The following is a 21,228-nucleotide window of genomic DNA, read 5'->3' as shown; positions in this document are numbered from 1 at the left end:
TAAACATCATTTTCAATGTTTGTAAGAGTCAGGATTTCATTACAATCATGATGAACCATAGACATTATCCTTCCTCTGTCTGTAGGATGCTCAAGTGGGCCTATTACTTTGAGGGACAAAGTATCAGGGAGGTTTAAAGGTATCTGTTAGGGGAAAATTACAACATTCAGAGGGAACTCAAGGCCCTTTCCCAGCCCAAGTAGAAAGATAGTTATAGATAAGGTTGAGAACAAAGGGACACTATTGGGAGGCCCTTGGGGCAGGGAATGGAGCTTCTAGGTGGAGGAGAGAAGCTTTACAAACAGAATGGGATTGGGGCCTCCCTTACTTGAACTTCTCTGCTAAACTCTTCTCCCTGTTCATAGGATAAAAGGGGCTTAAGTTATCTTCTGCTTGGTAGGAGCTGGCAGTCTTTATCCTCCCCAATACCAAGAGGGGAGCCCAGGAGGGCTCATGGAAGGAGCTAGGCCAAAGTCTGTATCTCCTGGAGGTAAAGGGATCAGCTAGCTTATGTGCTGGCCAGCTTGCCAATGTGGGGCCAGGTGGGAACCTGGCATAGAAGAACTGGTTGGTAATGATTGTGTTCCAAGTTCCTGCCCTCCTCTCTTGGGAAACCCCAGCGGAGGTGAGTAGACAGTCAGGATGTAACTAACTCAGCAGGACTTTTGAACCATTTACTTAAATTCCTGGCTTGGAGGTCTGAGGAAAGGCTGATGATTTGTGAGTGAAATACCCAGAGAGAGGAAAAGGTCCCAAAAGGTTCATTACACTCTACAGATATATATTTCTAAGGGACTTGGAAAATTCAACATTATAACTAACTGCCCAGGAAGGAAGAGCTACTCAGAAAAGTGCAATAAGTAATCGAAGCCTGTGATTCTTAATTTTTTTGTTTTCTCATTGATCCATTTTAAACTATGATCAAAACCACTACTCTTTCCCTGAGAAAATACATGTGTGTGCCCAATTTTGGGAGGTTTATGGACCCAGAAATGTCCATCCATGGATGCAATTTTTTAATTACTGTAATACATGGATGGGTTCTTGGCTCACGTGGGGTGGTGATGTGATGCTCCTGTTCTTAATATTAGTTCTCTTTATAAATGATCTGCCGGGGTAACTTTTTGGTAAACTAGAGTTTGTCGTTTTTCTGAACCAAAACAATAAACAAGAAAGACAATCTATGAAAAATGAGCTGGAAGAAGGTCATCATGGCCTTGCTTTCAATTTGCACATTGTACATATGTTTCTGCCACAATAACAAAGTATTATCATGCTTGGAAGAGAGAGGCTCTCCTCTCAAAACATACGCTGACTTTTTAGGAAAGGGGGAGCTCCCTTTCCTCCTCTGATGTCACAGTATCGTGCATGACGTTACACAGCATCCGCGCATTCCACAGCCTCACGGAGGGCCAGTGGCCGCACTCACCACTCCAGCCTCGGGGTTCCTCTTTCTGCCGTTGCTGAAGGTGGAGGCCAAGGTGGAGGAGCAGCTCTCATCGTACAAGGCAGTCCTGCCGTCGTTGATGGCAGAGTTGATGGAGATGGTCCACATGCTGGAGGCGTAGCCATCGCAGTTGCAGTCGTCGTAGCTGCCGCCGTCTCCAGAGGCCCAAACATAGATGCTGCCTTTGCCCCCTCGACCCTGGGAGAGGACAGCAGAGATGCCACCAACACAACGCCAGTGGGTACCAGGGGCTGCAAGGGGGCTCTTCCTCGGGGGTGGGGGTCCCACCCAGGGCGGGTCAGGACATGGGCTTCGTTAGCAGCTGAACAACATGCCTGAATTCGGTTCTGTCTGCTGGTGAATACCACTATCTTTCTGGTGGGGCACTGTGAATTTTTTTTTCCAGGAAAGATTCTATATAAAAAGTCATCCAAATTTACAACTTAAGCTAGGGATAATGAGGTGAGAAAGGCTAGAAGAATCTCCGTAAAATATACAAATGAACAAGTTTTAAAAAGCTGTAAAGGAAGTAAGTATATCCTCATGGTAAAAAGTCCAAGTGTTTGAAAGGGAAAAAAAAAAAAATCCCCCAAAGTGTAATCACTATTATCTAATTCTTATGTATTCTTTCATAAATTGTTTCAGCAAAAATGTAAGTAGACATGTATGTTTATACTTAGCTATATATAAGATAGAAAGATATATATTTTATTTTATATATAGTTATAAATTTTTTATATATAAATTTACATTATATGTAAATATTTTAGGTGTAAAATAAACATTTTACTCCAAAATATATAAATATTACAGATTATATGTATAGATACATATGCATACATATACATGTATACATACATATGTATAATATGAATGCATATATATACATGTTTATGCATACATAAACACACATATGTATACATATGTATATGAAGTCTGACAAATAAGTTTGAGAGCTTGTTGCAATGATGTTGCTAACCTGTTTTTGATATCAGAGGGATTATTCATTATGAATTTGTACCAACTGGACAGTTAACTAACTTTACCATTTGGAAGTGCTGAAAAGGCTTGTGAAAAAGTTAGACAACCTGAACTTTTCCCCAACAATTCATGGCTCTTGCATCACGACAATGCACTAGCTCGCATGGCACTGTCTGTGAGGGAGTTTTTACTCAGCAGGCAAACAACTGTATTGGAACACCTTCCCTACTCACCTGATCTGGCCCCCAATGACTCTGAAAATATTGAAAGGAAGACACTTTGATGACATTCAGGACATCAAGGGTAATATGACAACAGCTCTGATGGCCATTCCAGAAAAAGAGTTCCAAAATTGCTTTGAAGGGTGGACTAGGTGCTAGCGTTGGTGTATATTTTCCCAAGGGGCATACTTTGAAGGTGACTGTAGTGATATTCAGCAATGTAGCACTTTTTCTAGGATGAGTTCACGAACTTAATTGGCTGACCTCGTATGTATATGTACATGTATATATGTGCCTATGACATTTATATATATATATCCCAATTGGATTGTACTAGAATTCTTTTAAACACGATGTTATATGACATGTCACTTGTAGAAGAGAACAAGTGTATAGGAAGAAAGCCTAATATGATCAAGTAAAAAAACATAGAGCAAAAATAACTTTAAACATATAATGATATATATGCTGTTATTACCAAATGCTAATTAGTTATAAATGGCAAGTTAGTCAGAAATACCTAAATTAGCATTGCTTTTCTGTTCAGTGTTCTTAGTCTTTTGAACAGAATTTTTCTTTTCCCTTTCCATCTTTTAGGGATATTCTCTTCACCCAGGAGTGGCCATTCCTTCTGGCTTTCTATATTCTATCTCGGGGGTGGGGGGCAGTAGGGCTGGGGCTACTCTGTTTTCCCCTGTGGGCTGGAGAAAGAGCAGCGATGCAGAGTGGGTGGTGAGTGACAGGTATACAGCCTCCCCCTTCTCCACAGCTTGTTCCAGACTGTTTGATAACACTTCTAGGGGCAAGAAGGCAAATGAAGCTCTGGTAGAATAAATCTGTCCCTGCATGGCAACCAGGGATCCATGGTCCTGACTTGGTGGCTTAAAGATGGAGATGCCAGATGGAAGGGTGATGACTGAATTACCTCCAAAGTCTCTTTGCCTCTTGACCATGAGAAATGACATTTCAATTGCTTCTAACAGGACTTGGAGTTAATTAGCTTGTGAGTAAATTGACACATCAACAAAGATTTATTCAACCACTATCTGAGAACTGTCCTTAGCATCTTGGTAAATCTATACTGGAAAACTCCATCAAAAGAAGCAACTTCTCTCAGAAACTAGGACAGAGAAGGAAATGAATCATCCTTACAGCTGCTGTAGGGGATCACATTCTCAAATAGACTCAGATGTGGGCTCATTGCCAAGAAATGTCACCCTCTGAAAGTGAAACAGATGTGAATCAGGGTGAATGGGTGAGGCCCACCATCTGTGGAACCTTCCCCTGAACCAGACCACAGGTGGGCTGTGAGATGAAGCAACACTAAAAGGAAATCAGTGCTAAAAGCATTCTTGCCTTGGTGTAGGGAGTGTGGTAGATTAAATGTGACTAATACTTCAGGGTTCCTTGTATTCATGCCCCTTGACAATATGGCTTTGCAGTCCTGCCCACCAAGAGGAGGGGTCTATTTCTCACCCTTTGATTCAGGACTGGCCTCCTGTCTTGCTCTGGACAATAGAATGTGGTGGAAAGGGACATTGTGTCAGTTCTGAGCATAGGTCTCAAGAAGCCCTATTCATTTCTCTCTCTCAGACCTCTGTTGCACTGTGGGAATGTCATGCCGGGTGTCATGCGGGGTCTCAGCTCCTGCTCCCCACATAAGAATGCAGGATATGGTGAGGCCAAAAAGGAACACCCATGGAGCCACAGATAGGGGAGTCATACCACTATAGTCTTGCTGGCGTCTGGGTTGGAGACACAGGAAATAGGAGCCACACGATCTGCAACCCATCATCCACTTCTCTCTGCCAACCAACCTCACTTGCTAGCTGCAATCCGCCATGCTAACTGCAATCTGCTCTTGCTAGCTCAGCCACCATCTTCTTGCTAGCCTCCCTTCTCTGCTAGCGTAGCCACAGAAGTTATATTAGTGGCCAATGGTTCACTGGTTACAGCTGACAGCCAACTAGCCACAGCTGATGGCCATCCAATCACAGTTGATGGCCATTTACTACCTGAGCCAGCACCTTTCCACGTGAGGCCGAGAGCCTGGAAACTGCACTCCTGGCTTTGTCCCCACAGGGAACAAATCTGAAGTTGCCTGCTAGTTGACCACAGACATAGCCCAATCAAATTCCCTGCCCCAGCTCACAACCAACAATTACCAGACATGTAAGGGAGGCCATTGTAGAACAGCCTGTAGCTAATCCTCCAGCAGACCACAGATGCCTGAGTGAGGCCTGCTGAGATTTGCTGAGGCTGGTCTAGATCAGCAGAACAACCCAGCTGACCTGTAGACCATGAGCAAACATAAATGGTTGTTATTTTAAGCTACTGAGTTTTGAGGCAATTTGTTATGTGGCCTAGCTCACTGATACACAGAGAGCAACCAACAAACAGTAGTTTAGTATTGGAGTGTAAGACTTGCCCACAAGGGTACTTTGACTCCTAGGAATACTAAGCTTCATTTTCCTAAGCAACATAGAACATATGAGGCAATAATAATTACATCCTAGAAAAACTGCCTTGTACATCTGTAGGGATGGAGTCCCAGAGAGCAGTTTCCAAGCTCTTGGCCTCACCTGGAAAGGTGCTAGCTCAGTTATTAGATGGCCATCAACTGTGACTGGTTGGCCATCAGCTGTAACAGGTTAGCCATTAGCCACTAATATAACTGCCATGGCTATGCTGGCAAGGCGGTTGGCAGAGAAGCGGACTGTGGATTGTGGATCGTGGATCATGTGGCTCCTGCTTCCTGTATCTCCAACCCAGCCACCAGCGAGAATATAGTGGTATGACTCCCCCCATCCATGGCTCCGTTGGTGTTCCTTTTTGGCCTCACCATGCTCTGTGTCCACGTGCTGAGAGCAGGAGCGGGCCCAGAGACCCTGCATGACACATAGTACAGAATATTCATGGTGCCGGCCAGAATTTTCAAAGGGGTAATGGAGCAGTTTATACGTAAAAAAGCTCAGTTTCGGGAGGCCCATGAGGAGCGGTGCCAAGAACCGGAGGTGCGGTCTGCCTGGGAGACTCGAGCCTCTGGATGGCACACCACCCTCTTGGCCATAGAAGGTGTCTCCTTCCTTTTGGTGGTCTGCTGCTGCTGTAGACTCCAAGGGTTGTGGACATCTTACACTGAGGCCACCACCTACTTGGACACTTGGCACAGTGACCAGGATTCCGGCCAGGTAGGAATGGCGTCTGACTCTGGGCAGGAGGACGTGTGGACCCCACACAGTGTGTGGTACCAGGTAGCCACTGTTCTCAGGAGTTGGACCCCTGAGGAGGGATGGGAGGACGTGGATGGCTCTCGGGCCAGTGTGGAGAGGGCCCTGCAGGTTCTAGCTGAGCAGTTGCTGGAAGAGGCAAAGGGGACAGCTGGCTGTGTGCGTTGGATGTTTTTCACCACGTTGCGTCATAACACGGAAGCTGCACTTAATGAAATAGCTCGGGTGCAGGACCAACAGCCCCGTAAGAAGTGCTGGAAGCTCAGGACCACCAGTTAGAGGAGGTTCTCACCACATTGTGTCAGAAGTCGGGGGAAGCGCTTATTGAAGCAACTCAGGTACAGGACTTGCAGTCCCAGGGGGAGATGCTTGAAGCTCGGGTCCGCATGTTAGAGGAGGAGCTGCACAGTGGAGACTCCGAGGCAGAGGCAGACGACAGGAGTGGAAGCGATGTAGCTCCCGACCCCAATGCCCAGCCCATCATGCAGCAAAAGGTGAAGCATGAGCAACCTTTGGGCCCCGGGGGCGTTGCTGCCGACAACCCAGCAGTGACTGAGTTCACAACCTACACCCCTTACACTCCCACTGAGTTGCAGGAGCTGAGGAGGGGATGCCGACAGCGCTGTGGAGGGCTGCTCCTGGCTTAGCTGCTGCACTTATGGGATGAGGGGGCAGACAGCATTCTCTGCTCCCCGGACAAGATGGAAAAGCTAGCCTCCGTGATGGTGCATCTGTCCCTGCGACAGTGGTTGCAGAACTGCCATAGGTTGGCCCAAGACCAGGGCAACCACACTCTAATGGAGTGGCTCACTGCTGCGGTACGCACGGTATGGGGAGAGGCTGGTGAGCTGCCAGAAACTGTGAGTAAATGGCAATTGTATACTGAACTTGCTGAAATCATGTGAAATAGGTATGAGACATGCTATGTTCAACCCTAATATGCGGGGGCCAGATGACGAGCGTTTTACAACCAGCATGAGAGATCTGGTTTTGGATACTGCACCTGCAAGTGCTTTTGGATCCTTGGTTGCCATTCTTATGCCCTATGTGGCGCGGCAGATCCATGAAGTTACCACTGCCATGGCCACCCTGGGAGTAAAGGGGCGAGGTCGTGGGCCTCAGAAAGTAACACGCACGTGGATGTGGCGTGATCTTGTGGCAGCAGGGGTCGATCAGGAAAAATAGACCAACAACCCAATGCATTCTTGTTGGACCTTTGGAAACAGTTGTGTCCGGAACAGCAATTCCAGCGAAGCCCAAAGGGGAAGTCCGGGAAAGTGCGACCCGTGTCCCTCCAGGACTTCATGCAGCTGCTTGAGGCCGACTCCTTCCAGTTTGATTGAGAAGGGGCAAGGTACCCGGTCAGAGGGGACGAGCAGGGACTGGAGGCCCCACGTGGAACTGTCCATACATTGGTCCCCTTCTAATGTGCAGAGGGTTTTGGCCCTAGTTGACACCAGCACAGACTGCAGTCTTGTTTATGGGAACCCAGAACTGTTCCCTCGAGCAGCAATCTGCACTGATCCAAAATCTGCACAATCCACAAGCAGCTGGCATGATTGAACGCTACATCGGCCTTTTGAATCAAGGTCTCTGGGTGTCAAAACACCCTCCCATGATGCGCGACTGGGTCTCGCATCTGTGGAACATCTTGAGAATCCTGAATGAGAGACCACAGAAGGGAGGGCCCAGTAGAAGCTCTGCTACATTGAACAGCCACTCTCATTCAGTTACAGGTTACCATGAGTGAGACTCTGTTAAAGCCAGGCTATGGCAGAAATGGAAACATTTTGCTGCCAGCACCCACATGCTTAAAAGCAGGGGAACTGCAGCAATGGACTTGGCCATGGTGGATCAAAAGCCCCCACTGTCAATGGTTGGGCCTGATAGCCCCATGGAGGGCTGGTCTGACCCATGATTTGCAAGTGATGCCAGGGGTGGTGGCCGAGTGGCCACCACAAGTGACTGTGGTATACAGAGGTCCCGATGCTGGGACGATTTTACGGGGAACCTATGTGCTCTCTCTATGGCCTATTATGGGGTCCCCTGTTCTGCTACATATTGAAACTACACAAGGTACCCCAAGCACTGCCATAAAGGTCTGGTACCACAAACCAGGAAAGGTGCCAGTGGCAGCGACCCTCCTTTCCCAGGACAAAAAGCTAGCATGTATCCTCCCAGATGGAAGGGATTTGCCATTGTTAGTTTCTATGACTACTATGTCTTTCTGCCCATAGGTGTGTATGGGCTAATGCAATAGTGGATGGGGCCCACACTTTTACTGGTGTGGCGAATCAGTCATCTTGTCAGATCGGCATGAACTGCCTGTAAGTTCAGCCCCAGGTTACTGCAGAAAATTTGCCACTCCAGGTGGCAATGGCTGTATAAGTAGACATCGAGGGACAGCCCCTGAACTGAACTAAAACGTTTTTCTCATGGGCTGGATTCCTACATTTGATCTTAGCCAAAGGCCAAGAAGCGATGTGGGCTGGGTTCCTTTTACAGGGTCCCTCGTTAAAGATGCTGGTTGCGTAGGGTGTGAGGTGAGACCCTGAAGGGGTGGAGTGTAGAGACGGAGTCCCACAGAGCAGTTCCCAGGCTCTCGGCCTCACGTGGAAAAGTGCTGGCTTGCTTATTAGATGGCCACCAGCTGTAATCAGATGGCCATCAGCTGTAACTAGTTGGCCATCAGCTGTAACCAATTAGCCATTAGCCACTAATATAACTGCTGTGGCTATGCTGGTAAGGCCATTGATTGGCAGACAAACAGATGGCAGATTGCAGATCGTGTGGATCCTGCTTCCTGTATCTCCGTCCCAGCCGCCAGCGAGAATATAGTGGTATGAACCCCCTACCCATGGCTCTGGTGGTGTTCCTTTTTGGCCTCACCATGTTCTGTGTTCACCCGCTGAGAACGGGACCAGAGACCCTGTATCTTACTCGTCAAACCTTTGGAATTTTAAAACAGCAAAATAAACTTGAGATTGGTCTTAAAGCAACATTGTATCTCAAACAACTGTTTGCAAAGATAACAAGAAAGCAGATATTATGACTACCTGACTGAAAATGAAAACCATTTTTTAGAATTAGCATCACTATGTTAGCTTATCTGCACCTATAGAAATTCCTTCCTTCTATTGATGTAATTAATTATCCCCCTTCTCTTTCTCATAAATACCCCTTGCCTTTGCCTCTTAATCAGAACACTTTGGATTTCTGCCTGAATCAGTGCTTGCTGAATAGCTAGCTATCCTTTTGGATCTTAAATAAATAAATGCTGTTGCCTCTCACTTTGGCCTTTTATTTTTAGGGTAACACTGTTAAAACAATGGCCAAGATCCAGTTCTGCCCCCCCCCCCAGCTTCACCTGAACAGCAACCAAAACACAACTGTGACTCACATTCAAACAATAACCAGCTAGCTGGGGGATGCAACAGAAGAAACTAGGATGATAATCATAGCAAGCCCTTCTGTGGCACTTACTGTATGTCAGGGACTGCTCTAAGTACTTTACATATTAACCGATTGCAGTCCTGTGCAGTAGCACCATTCACATTAGCCACATGAAGGATAAAATACTTAGGAAGAAACTCAACAAACTGAAAAAAAAATAAAAGGCAACTACTAACTAAATAAAACAACTTTGAAACTCCATGGGAGCCAGAGATGACTTCACTCACCAGAAGGACACATCAAGACATGATGTTGTTGGATAGAAAGACAGCATCACAGAGATGCCAATTTTACCCAAGTTAACTTATAAATTTAATATGATGCAAATAAATATTCTGTATCAATCGAGATTCAGTCAGGCAAACATTGCCATACTGGGCAGTTCGCCAGAGGGAATTTGATCCAGGGAACAAGTGGAAAAGAAGAGCCAGAAACCCAAAAGGGGCATGGGAAATCACCCAGAGATTAAATCAAGAGGAGATGGCCCAGGCGCCTGTACTGTGAGCAAAAGCTGGGTCCTGCCTTTATTCTGCAGTGCGTGCTCAGAGAATACAATGGCAGTCAGACCTGCCTACACTGTTGACCTTGGAATTGCCTGTTCCCCTTCTGTGACCGCTACCATTATTTTTTTATTGGAGTATAATTGACCTGCAACATTATTTAATTTTTTGAAGAAGGCAAGTGCATTTAGATGAAATTAATTGCATGTGGAGCAATTGTACTTTGAATTCTGTCTTTGAGCCAGTCCTTTGCAATTTAGCAGTATTAATGCTTCTCTATAAAGTTTTCACCAAATGAGAATTTTTCACCCAGTCACTATTGACAGTATTTAACTGCTATGGTTGCCAACCAGGGGTACTTTTTGCACCTAGGGGCCATTTGGCACTGTTGAAGACAATTTTGGTGGTCACAACTCTTTGCACATATGCACTACTACCATTTAGCAGGTAGAGGCCAGGAATGCTATTAAGCTTTTACAATGCAAGGGACAGTTCCCCATCCCCCACAACAAAGAACGATCTGGCCCAAAGTGTCAACAGTGTCAAGACTGAGAAACTCCTCTAACCAACCGGCAAAGGGCGAGTTGGAATTTGCTGGTTTTTAGGGCATAGCCTAAGGCAGCCTCTTATAAGCCCAATATTTCTTAAAAGTTCATGCAGATTTTTCATTGTGTTCATAACATTAAAAAGTCACAAATTACTTACATCAGCCTAGGTGAGGTTCCAGCTTAGAGACAGGTGCTATTGTTCTGTGTGTCCCCAGCACATCACCTATATCCCAGGAGGTGAAAATCCCACTTTGAGAAGCTTGGGGCTAAACTGAGTCAATATCTCTACCCTAACCTGGGCTAATGACGAGACCAGGGCCTGGCCCAGTGGTATTATCTGCAGATGCCCAGTGAGGCCAGCCTTTTGGTATAGCTTGCCCTTTCCTAAACACTACACTATACTAAGTTTTATTTTCCAGTCACCTTGACATCTCAATACAACATTGATAGACTTTTAAAAAGTTATTGTATTTTTATTATGAAAATTATATTCATTGTAGCATAATTGGAATATAGACTATGAAGAAGAAAATAAAAATCCTTCATAATCTTGCATTACTAGAAAATCACTGGTTATACTTTGCAAACCCCTGGCAGTTATATATACAAATGGAAATGTATAAGAACAGGCTTAAGAATGAAACTCGGATCATATGATATATCTACTTTTGTGGCCCTGCTTAAAATGTATTTCTCACTATCTTATAAATATTTTCTCATATAATTAAAAATAGCCATTCCATAATATATTTACTCCTTTTCTTAGACATAAATGGAAATCTATTTTTAGGTTTTAAAGTGCTGCAATGAACATCACTTTATATATGTCTTTTTATCTCTATTTCCTCAGGCAGAGTTTCTAAAAGAGGCAATCTTGAGTGAAAAAGAATAAATGTTTGAAGATTCTTGATCCATACTGCCATGTTATTGCTCTTTACAAAGCATCTTAATTTTGTATTTTCACCAGCAGTGCATAAAAATGCAACATTTGGCCCATTTGGTTCAAAATTTAGAATCATTAAAAAAAATAGGTCTGCCAACTTGGTGGGCAAATACGTAACTTCATTGTTTGGAATTATATATTTTTTTCCCACTACTAGTTGAATTTTTTTTGTATCCTTACTGCTCATTGGTGTTCTTGCTTTATGAATAGCTTAGCAAAGCACCAAGACTCCAAAGATAATATTCTTTGTCTATTTTTTCTTTAATGATATTTTTCTTTTAATTGATTTGTTAGAGTTCTTCCTATACTAAGGACCTTAACCAAATTTCTGCCATCTATATTACATATATATTTACCCCATTTTTTCTTCTTTTGTATATTGCATTTGGACTTGCATAAGATTTTCCACTATGTTACTTAAATCTACTATTTTTAAAAATACATATTTTAAATACCATATAAATCAATGTATTAAGGTACAAATAATGCCTTTCTTCACTCACAGTTCATGAAATAATTTCATTCAAACTATTGACAAACATCTTTGACATTCGTGTGTTTGTCCTCAATAGGTCACTGATTACCATTTGAGTCACCTAGCAGTTCTTCTTGGCTCATTGCGATAGTCATTGGTGCTGGTTTGCCAGATATTTCTAACTGCCCATAGATTGTCTTGGGTGTGGTTGGGTGGGATCTTGTAAACCATTTCAATCAATGACTTTTTGAATGGGAGTGACTGATACCAAGTATCATTTCTAGGCTGAACCACTTACTGGTCAGTGCCCCATGATGCTCAGTTCTCTTTCCCTCTGCACGGTTACTGGCAATGTTCCCGACCCCTGAGAGGCTGTGATGAGCAAAGCCTGCTGCTGACCATGACGGATGTGTAGTTGAATGAGAAATCTTTGTGGGTAAAGCCTCTGAGCTTTTGGGGCTACTTGTTACCACAGCATAAGGTAGCCTCTCCTGACTGATACAGTTCATTCTGCTCACTTCCATTTAGGTTATATCAGATAGAGCATTTAAAAAAAAATCCCTGTGTATTGCAGTCCCTGGAATTTTTATTCCAAACCACAAATAGCCATTTGTATAAAATTAGAACATTGCTTTTTTCACATTTCCCTAGATGTATATTCTTACTCTTGACAACTTAACCACATACTGAATTGCTTTTTGTTTTTTTTAGTGTTAGTGTGAATAAGACCCTTTTAATTCAAAAGACATTAAGTATCCCACAAGTAGAGTGAATAGTATAAATGACTCCCCTTGTGTCCATTACTCAGCTTTAACAATGACCAGACTTACAGAGTTTTTAAAGGTTTTATGTAATAATATTTATTACTCTCTTTTTTGTTAAATATATTCCCTGTGCATTTATGCTTAGAAAGTTGCTCTTTGGCACAATATCAGTGATTGACTTATATTTTCATACAGCTGTTTTGTGTCTTTCATTCTTTGGGTACTTCTTTTCTGTACATGGAGTGTTAGAGATGGTGGCAAAGTCACACATAGCCTTAAGTATGAGCAATGGGTGAATGGATCGTCCTGAAAGGAGTTGGGCTTACTTTCAAAGAACTGCTGGTCACAACTAAAGGGGTTTGTCCCAATTTATGCTTCCTAGAAAACAAATGCTGAGATTAGGAATTGGGAACAGGTAGTTGATTTGGTGGGAGGTGAGCTCAGGAAGCACTAGTGAGACAGGGAAGGGAGAAAAGACAACCAGATGCGGACAGATGACCAGGCTCCCCCTGTGGGCAACTGGGCTCAGTCTCTGGAGAGTACTGTGAACCTGCCACCAGGACAGCAAGGCTGGTGGCTGCCCCCAGGGTAACTCCCCATGGAGCATGCACTGGGAGGTATACTCCCGTGGTGCCCAGAAGGTCCTCAGGTAGAGGGGCAGACAGAGGCTGGCTGGCTCCACTGGAGCTGTGTGCTGCAGCCACTCACGGGCATTGCACAGTCTGCTTTGGTATCCCCATTGGCTTCTGGGGAGTTCAGCAGGAGTGGGGTGAGGGTGTCGGGATCCCTTGGAAAGCCAAAGGAAGGCTGATACAGCCTCCTGAAACCTACTAACTCACCACTTATCAGAAATGAAAGAGGGATTGCAACCGCAACAACTGTTTCAGAGGTTAACTTGTAGACTGCTTGCTGCCCCAGCCCCTGCTGAGTTGCCAGCCTTCATTTGGTTTCAGAGCATAAATCAGGGCTTGTAGAGTGTTCCTGAGAGCTCCTTGGTAGGAGGCATCCATTGCCTGCCAGGGGCCCTGGCACTTGCTGCCACTGTGTCAGACCCACTGCTCTGATTAAATTTCAGCAAGCGGCACCAGGGCCTTGCCTGGCCTATTCCTGATTAATCACTGTCTCTCTAGGCAGCCCACTCCCTCCTGCCCCTTTTCTGAATGGTGGCTTTTGAGCCACTTTCTTGCAAGAAACTCCTCCCTAGTACATTCCAGTCCGATGATCTGGGATCTGTGCTTGTGCCCTTTGCAACCCCCCAGGGAATAAATAATCAATGCTCTGCCTTATCTGTGCCTCAGAGGATTTTCTATATCTTTGTCTTTAAATATTCCTAAGATGCTCCCCCTGGTAGCAACGCTGAGTGTGATTAATAAGAGGTTGGGGTGTAGTCATCAGAGCCAGCTAAAGATGTGCCAGGGTTGCCTGGGGTGCCTGCGTTTCCTCAAGAAGTGGAAAGAAGTTCATGAATCAAATGTCACTTTCAAGGCCCTCTAGTGTTATCTGAACTCCCCCTCTTGTTGTTAGAGCAGTATAACAAGTTGTGTCCTGCAAAGGCTGGACTTTGTTGCTCCATTACTCTCTGTGTAAAAGGGCTACATCTTTTTTTGCCTAGCAAATATATCGCCTTACCCAGATGAGGTTTTACTCAAACTGCACTCCGGAAACTAGCAGAGACAGCAGTGGGCATTGGCCCATATCTCTTAGACTTAATATATTCTGTGCACAGGGATTTCCAAATGCCAGCACAAGCATCTATTTGTTCTAAGGGCTTTCTCCCAAGAGACTGAAGGCTGCTTTGCACACCTGTCCGAGGCCGAAAGTGCAGGGGCAGTTACTTACACAATGATGTTTACCCCAGCTCCCTTGCCATCTGGTGGGATAACTTCAGTGTGTGTTCTACACGGTTTGCCAGTTTCTCAGTGGGATGAAACCTCAGTTGCTCACAGTCATAGCTGGCTCAAGAACATACTTTTTATTGGTCCCTTTCTTCCCTGCTATACCTCTCCATTCACTATTGGTGTTCCCTTGACCTCCCAAATCAACTACTTGAACTCAATCCTTGTCTTGGGGTCTTCTTCTGTGGGATCCCAAACTAAGAATTTCATTATTAGATATCTCATAATTCAGGGGTCTGACTGTTGCCCATTCCCCATATGTAATGTGAAGACTGCTTTAACTGTAAATTCAACATGTGGACTATGAAGTTAAAGAGGAAAAGATTGAAATAAATAAAGAGGAAATGATTTCCTTTTCCCTTCCTCTCACTTGCTCTTTGCTGCCTCCTCAAGTATTTATTGACCAAACTTAGGAGATGCGAACTCAAATCCCTAAGGAGTCAGGTAGGTGGTGTTTTTATGTGAAGCAGGTATGAGACGATCGGGAGTGGTGGCGTTTGTTGCAAACAGTACACTCCAGATAAAGGTCTCTTATCCTCCTTTTCATCTTCATTTTTGTCATTACTATGTTGGTCAAACAAAACTTATCTGTAAGCTGCTAAAATTCAAAGACAAGCATAACTGCCTTTGTGTAATAATTATCTTACCCTTTTGTTTAGGTGGAGACCAACTTTCAGAGGTGGGCTTTCCTTTCGAGTACACCAGATAATTGAAATAACTGGGAGGAAATGTACAACAGGAACATGTAATACATGATCTCTCACAAAATTCTACAACACTGTCCAAAAATGTCACCTTGAAACCAGGAAAGAATCATCCCCACAGCTTGGGGGAAAGTCAAATGAGAAATCACATATATATTTTATCATACCCACTTCATTTTCTAAAATATTTACACGTTGTCTGAAGATAAATCATAACAATTTTTCTCTTAAGTTTCAGCATGCTTGGCATGCTTTGCAGAACAGTCATATTTGAAAGGGCCTTTTTAGTTGCAGCAGCAGAGGCTACAGATGGAGGAGGGAGAACTACCCAGACTTGAGATACGGTGGAGCAGTTCAGAAGTCCGTGGAAAATGATAGGAGGCAGCCAGGGATGTGCTGCATTGAGTGACATCGATATTGTAAATTCAGGCTGAGGGCAGATGTAACCTACTCACCTGACTCTCTTTTGGCCTCGGGTGCCAAAAATGCTTCTTAGTGAAAATCTATGTCTGCTGGGGAAGAGGGTCATGTGCCAAGTGTTCCTTGCATACCTGCTGTCACCTGGTCCTGGGCTTGGATGTGCAACCATTTCTCTCCAGCCATGCAGTTAATATTGTGATAAGGAAATAAGTTGTTTGCGTGTAAAAATTTCATCCTAAAATCTCCTAAGGGTCGGGTGCATTGAAATGGGGCCATCCGAACCACCATCCTATTGGTAGACCCCCTCTGTAAACGGCATTATGCCATGTAAATGTCAGGGGTCCTCTTGCTGTCTCATATGGACTGAATATCAACAGCTGGTTGGCATAACCTTGTTATAAAACATTACTGCATTATTTCCTCAATGTGCCTGTCCTAGTGTAGCAATCAATGTTTAGCCACTGTCATGGATGCTGTTTACTTTCAAGGACTCAGTTTCCCATTTCATAATTGTATTTCTGGGATCCTTTTGTTGATTGCATGAGTGCTGAATGGCCAAAGGTGTGAGGTCTTTACTTGAAATACTTAGAAATGTTGCCCTCCACAGTCTTGGGTAACTTGAGACTATGCTTGGGAAACTTGTCATTTTTTAAAAACACAAAGCCTTTGTGTTTCAGGTGTTTTTCCTCTTCCCAAAGGGAATTTGCAGAGGCATGAAGGCAAAGCTGGCCTTTTGTTGCAGGTAGAATAAGTGGGTATGTAACTGCTATAATTGAAGGGAAGCCAGCAGTGTCTCCTAACCAGCAGTGTGCTGGCAAATATGTAACAAACTACTCTCTAAAGAGGGCACAATTTCCATGTCTAATTTCAAGTTACCAATGCAATGTCATCAGGAGCCAACTCCAGCTTGGCACTGACCCTCACGCAGAAACACTTTCTCTCCTATTATTACCTCAGAGAATTTTTGCATGCTTCTCTTTTGAGGGACTATATTAGAGAATGGAGAAAGGATACTCTTGAGGTTTCAGACAGGAAGAAAAAAGTTGCAATTGGATAAACTTGGCTATAAAAGACAGAGCCAGGTGACATCAAGGGTAACCTGGAAAAGTGACCATGTTGCTTCCATACTGCTTGAGTCTGGCCAAATCCCTTTTTTGACTGTCCATGCTAAGACTGGAAGGTGTGTTTGTTTTTAGGGCTGCCATAACAAAGCACCACAAACTGGGTGGCATAAACTACAGAAACATATTGTGTAGCAGTTCTGGAGGCTAGAAGTCCAAGATCAAGGTGTTGTCATGATTGTTTCCTTCTGAGGGCTGTGAGGGAAGGATCTATTCTATCCCTTTCTCCTAGCTTCTGGTTGTTTGCTGCCAATTTTGGCATTCCTTTGCTTGTAAAAGTATCACCCCGATCTGTGCATTCATCTTCTCATGACATTCTCCTTGTGTGTGTTGTGTTCAAATTACCCCTTTTCATACAGACACTAGTCATATTGGCTTAGGGCCCACTCTGCTCATCTTAACTAATTACATCTATAATGACCCTACTTCCAAATAAGATCACATTATGAGGTACTGGGGATTAGAACTTTAACATATGAATCTTGGGGGACAGAATTAAACCCATAACAGAGGGGAAGCATATGGTCTTATATTTCTATTTAGGCCTTTGAAAGAATTCAACAGATCAGAAGAAACTTCATCAGAGCGATGAAAAGTCAGTATGAGTGTAGATGACTGCTACAGGATGTTATTGGGATAGGAAAGAAAGGGGCTCCGTTAGCAACCTCTGACTAGCCTCTGACCCTTCTAGTTCTAAACATTTCCAACAGAACCACATTTCTTATTTTTGGAGACTACCAGAGGGAGGGGTGTCTCCCCTAATTTAGGGCTAAAATTCTCCCTAAAGCATTGGAGTGGGAGCAGATAGCAGTTGGGGTGGAGGCTGACAGGTTGTGACAAATGAGGGTGCTGATAGGGCCCTGTCCAAGCAGAAGTACCACATGAACGTCAGACTCAAGAAAGAGGAAAAATGGATCCAGGAGATGGATACACAAAGCCAGTGAGAAATAGGCAAGGTGAGAGTGACTGAGCCCCATGACTGCAGGGCCCTGGTGGGGATCTCCATACACTCTTGTGACCAGCATCCTGCAGCCACGTTGGGTCCAGAACACCAGTCTATATGAGGTCATGCCTGAATCCATACCATTGTTCTCATTACTCCTCATGGATCTTTACAATAAGAAACCCCTTTAGTTGAGCTACCTGGATCTTTGTTCCTGCAACTCAGCGACAAATTAGAGCACATGGCTCAGTCATCGATCTGTTCAACACACCACCCTGATGAGAACATGCAGTGCAGTTACTTCCAGAAAATGCGTCACCTCGACTGCCCTTCCCTACACATTGTGGGCTTTATTTATTTATTTATTTATTTATAATTTATTTTTTAAATTTATTGGGGTGACAATTGTTAGTAAAATTACATAGATAGTAACAAGTGTTGGAGAGGCTGTGGAGAAAAAGGAACCCTCATACACTGTTGGTGGGAATGCAGACTGATGCAGCCGTTATGGAAGGCAGTGTGGAAGTTCCTCAAAAAAAAAAAAAAAATTACGAATAGAATTGCCATATGACCCAGCAATCCCTCTCCTGGGTATCTACCCAAAAAATCTGAAAACATTTATACATAAAGACACGTGTGCTCCAATGTTCATTGCAGCGTTGTTTACGGTGGCCAAGACATGGAAACAACCAAAATGTCCTTCGATAGATGAATGGATAAAGAAGTTGTGGTATATACACACAATGGAATACTATTCGGCAGTAAGAAAAGATGATATAGGAACATTTGTGACAACATGGATGGATCTTGAGAGCATTGTGGGCTTTTTAAAGCAACACCTCTATGGTCTTAGTATCGTAAGTTTACATCATATGTATCCTAGAGATCATTTAGGGCGGCACCTTTCAAGCTTTAATGGGCTCTTATTAAAATGCAGATTCTGATACATCAGGTGGGTAGGTGGGGTGAGGCTGAGATTCTGCGTTTCTCACAAACTCCCAGGTAGGCCAGTAGCCACACTTCGAGAAGCACTGATATGGACTATTTCACAGAAGAAGAAAGTGAGGAATGGAGAAGTGGCTAGTCTGAAGTCTCACAGCCAATGAGGGACAGGACTGAAATTCAAACTCAGGTCTCTCAACTGTCAAGCTCAGTTCTCCACTTGTGTGAAGATGTACATACGGACAGGCTAGCAGAAAAAGTCTGTCATTCTGAGTGATGATTCCATTCATTTAGTGCCCCATGAGCTTCCTCCCATGTGGAGCCTGTGAAAGCTGTGATTAGAAGAGAAATTGTGGCTGGAAAGATATAAAGGGCCTGATGGGCCTGGCTGTGTTCCAATAAAACTTTATTTGCAAAGATAGCTGGTTGGCTACATTTGGCCTGAGGGTCAAGGTTGGCTGAACCCTGCTCTGAGGGTTTGCACTCTGTTTGACTTACTGTTTTCTATTGTTTACAGCCCAGATGCTGTTAATTTTTGTCCAATGAGATGCTTTAATCCGTTAAGACTAGGAATGTGTGTAAGCAAGCAACAATTTGAAGAACCAAAGTTAGATTTTTCATGCCTAAATTTGATCTAGTTAAACTGAGCTCATTTCATCAATTCCTTTATAAATTTTACATTGCTTAGTATTCAGAGGCTTAGATTCAATATGATTACAAATAAAGATGCAGGAACAAAAGCTAAGGAATGATTTTGGAGGTCATGGCTGGTGAAGATAAGGGGAGGGGGGAGGGGTAGCATCAAACTTAGCCTAAAAATATCTGTGTTGTTAGGCACAAACTTAGTTCTGAGCTTCATGACAGCCAAGGAAAAGAGTGAACTCTAGTGGGTTAATATCATAGTGTGGGTTCCTTAGAAGCGGAGTCAGAGGCAAGGACTTAGGTGCACGAGATGTATTAAGGGAGAGCTCTCAGGAGAAACCTGTGAGTGGGAGAGTAAAACAGGAGAGGGTGCGGAAGGAACCCCCAAATGATGTATTCTCGAGTAAAGTCAAGCATTGGTTTGATTCACTGGGAGCTCTGGAGCATAAATTACACCTCAGAGTGGTCCCTGCTGGAGATAAGCAGCCTGGCCCTTTCTACTCTGGATCAGTTCATCATTGGCTATGGCTGCCTCCTGGGTGTGGGTGGGCAGAGAACCTTCTGGATAAGATGACTCCCGTCAGCCAGGGCAATTCTTCAGGGAAGGGGCAGGTGTGAGTCAGCAGCAGCAAACATTTACAGCAGCCAGGGGTGGGTCACCAAAGGCTTCCATTACTGTTATAGATTTCTATACAACTTTTAATCTTTCAGCCATCAAATTATATTATGTATTAATTCCACATCTATTTATTGAGCATCTGATTCACCATGTTTCAAGTCCTAGGCTATTCCTGAGGATGAATAGCTGGAGAGGAAAACGTGTTCTCTGACCTCAGGAAATGTATAGAAAAAGTAACCTTCGCTATTATCAAAAAACAAAGAGGTAACAACTGTTGTTCAGCAAGTGGAGAAAAGGGAACACTCGTGCATTGTTGGTGGGAATGTAAATTGGTGCAGCCATTATGGAAATCAGTATGTTGGTTCCTCAAAAAATTAAGAAATAGAACTACCTTATGACCCAGCAGTCCCACTTCTGGGTATATATTCACAGAACATGAAACCAATATCTTAAAGGGGTATCTGCACTTCCACCTTTATTGCAGCATTATTCACCACCTAAGTGTCCATCGACACAACAATGGGTAAAGAAAATGTCATACACACACACACTGGAATATTATTCATCCATAAAAAGAAGAAAATCTGCCATTTGTGACAACACTGATGGAACTTGAGGGCATTTTGCTAAGGGAAATATGTCAGATAGAGAAAGACAAATACGGTATGATCTCACTTACATGTGGCAACTAAAAACACCATAGTCATAGAAACACAGAGTAAAATGGTGATTGTCAGGGGTTGTGAGAGCTGGTGGGGGAATTGAGAAGATGTTGGTCAAAGGGTACACATTTCCAGTTACATGATGAATAAGTTCTGGGTGTATAATGTAGAGCATGGTGATTATAGTTTGAAAAAGAAAACAATGCTTGGCATTTTGTAACTCTTAAAAAAAACAAAACAGAAAAGAAAAAGTAACCTTCAGTTGTCCACCCTAATTTTCTTCAATATTTTTTACCTTTCTAAGCTACTGTTAAACATACAGTGTTCTGATACCTATTTTAGTGTTATAAATGTATAAGTAATGCGCTTATGCGTTTTCCATATACAGACTGTAAATAATTTAAAAATACAGAGAACAGATGCATTTTATAATTTATTTATAACAGTGCTAGTTTATGTAACCAAATATGGCTATAGCCATTTTATCTATTTGAAATTTGTCAAAGTCCAAGAAGCAAAATTTTAAAATACTCCTAAAATTGATTTCCAAAAGTCCATATTCTAAACCTCATACACGTGTCTTTCCCTCATTTAAGACCTGATTACTCTTACTCTACACACCATTGTTGTAATCTTTGGGATGTGATTCCCACACAATGACAGATTAGACAAACAAACTGAAAGCATGGACAGGGCATTGGTGTCAACCTGATGGCAA

At 43.5% G+C, this 21,228-nt stretch overlaps 1 protein-coding gene across 1 annotated transcript in view; it reads right to left on the bottom strand.

Moving 5' to 3' along the window:
• Positions 1–21,228, bottom strand: part of PCSK2 (proprotein convertase subtilisin/kexin type 2) — a 294,215-nt gene that overhangs the window by 24,545 nt on the left and 248,442 nt on the right. Inside the window, exon 9 of the mRNA XM_019756643.2 lies at positions 1,430–1,645. Within this exon, the coding sequence (XP_019612202.1) occupies positions 1,430–1,645 (216 nt within the window). The remainder of the gene's footprint in view (positions 1–1,429; positions 1,646–21,228) is intronic.

The sequence above is a fragment of the Rhinolophus sinicus genome, linkage group LG13, assembly GCF_036562045.2.
Source record: "Rhinolophus sinicus isolate RSC01 linkage group LG13, ASM3656204v1, whole genome shotgun sequence".
Taxonomy (NCBI): domain Eukaryota; kingdom Metazoa; phylum Chordata; class Mammalia; order Chiroptera; family Rhinolophidae; genus Rhinolophus; species Rhinolophus sinicus.
The sequence above is the reverse complement of the archived record's forward strand: the minus strand, read 5'-3'. Positions and strand labels throughout refer to the sequence as shown.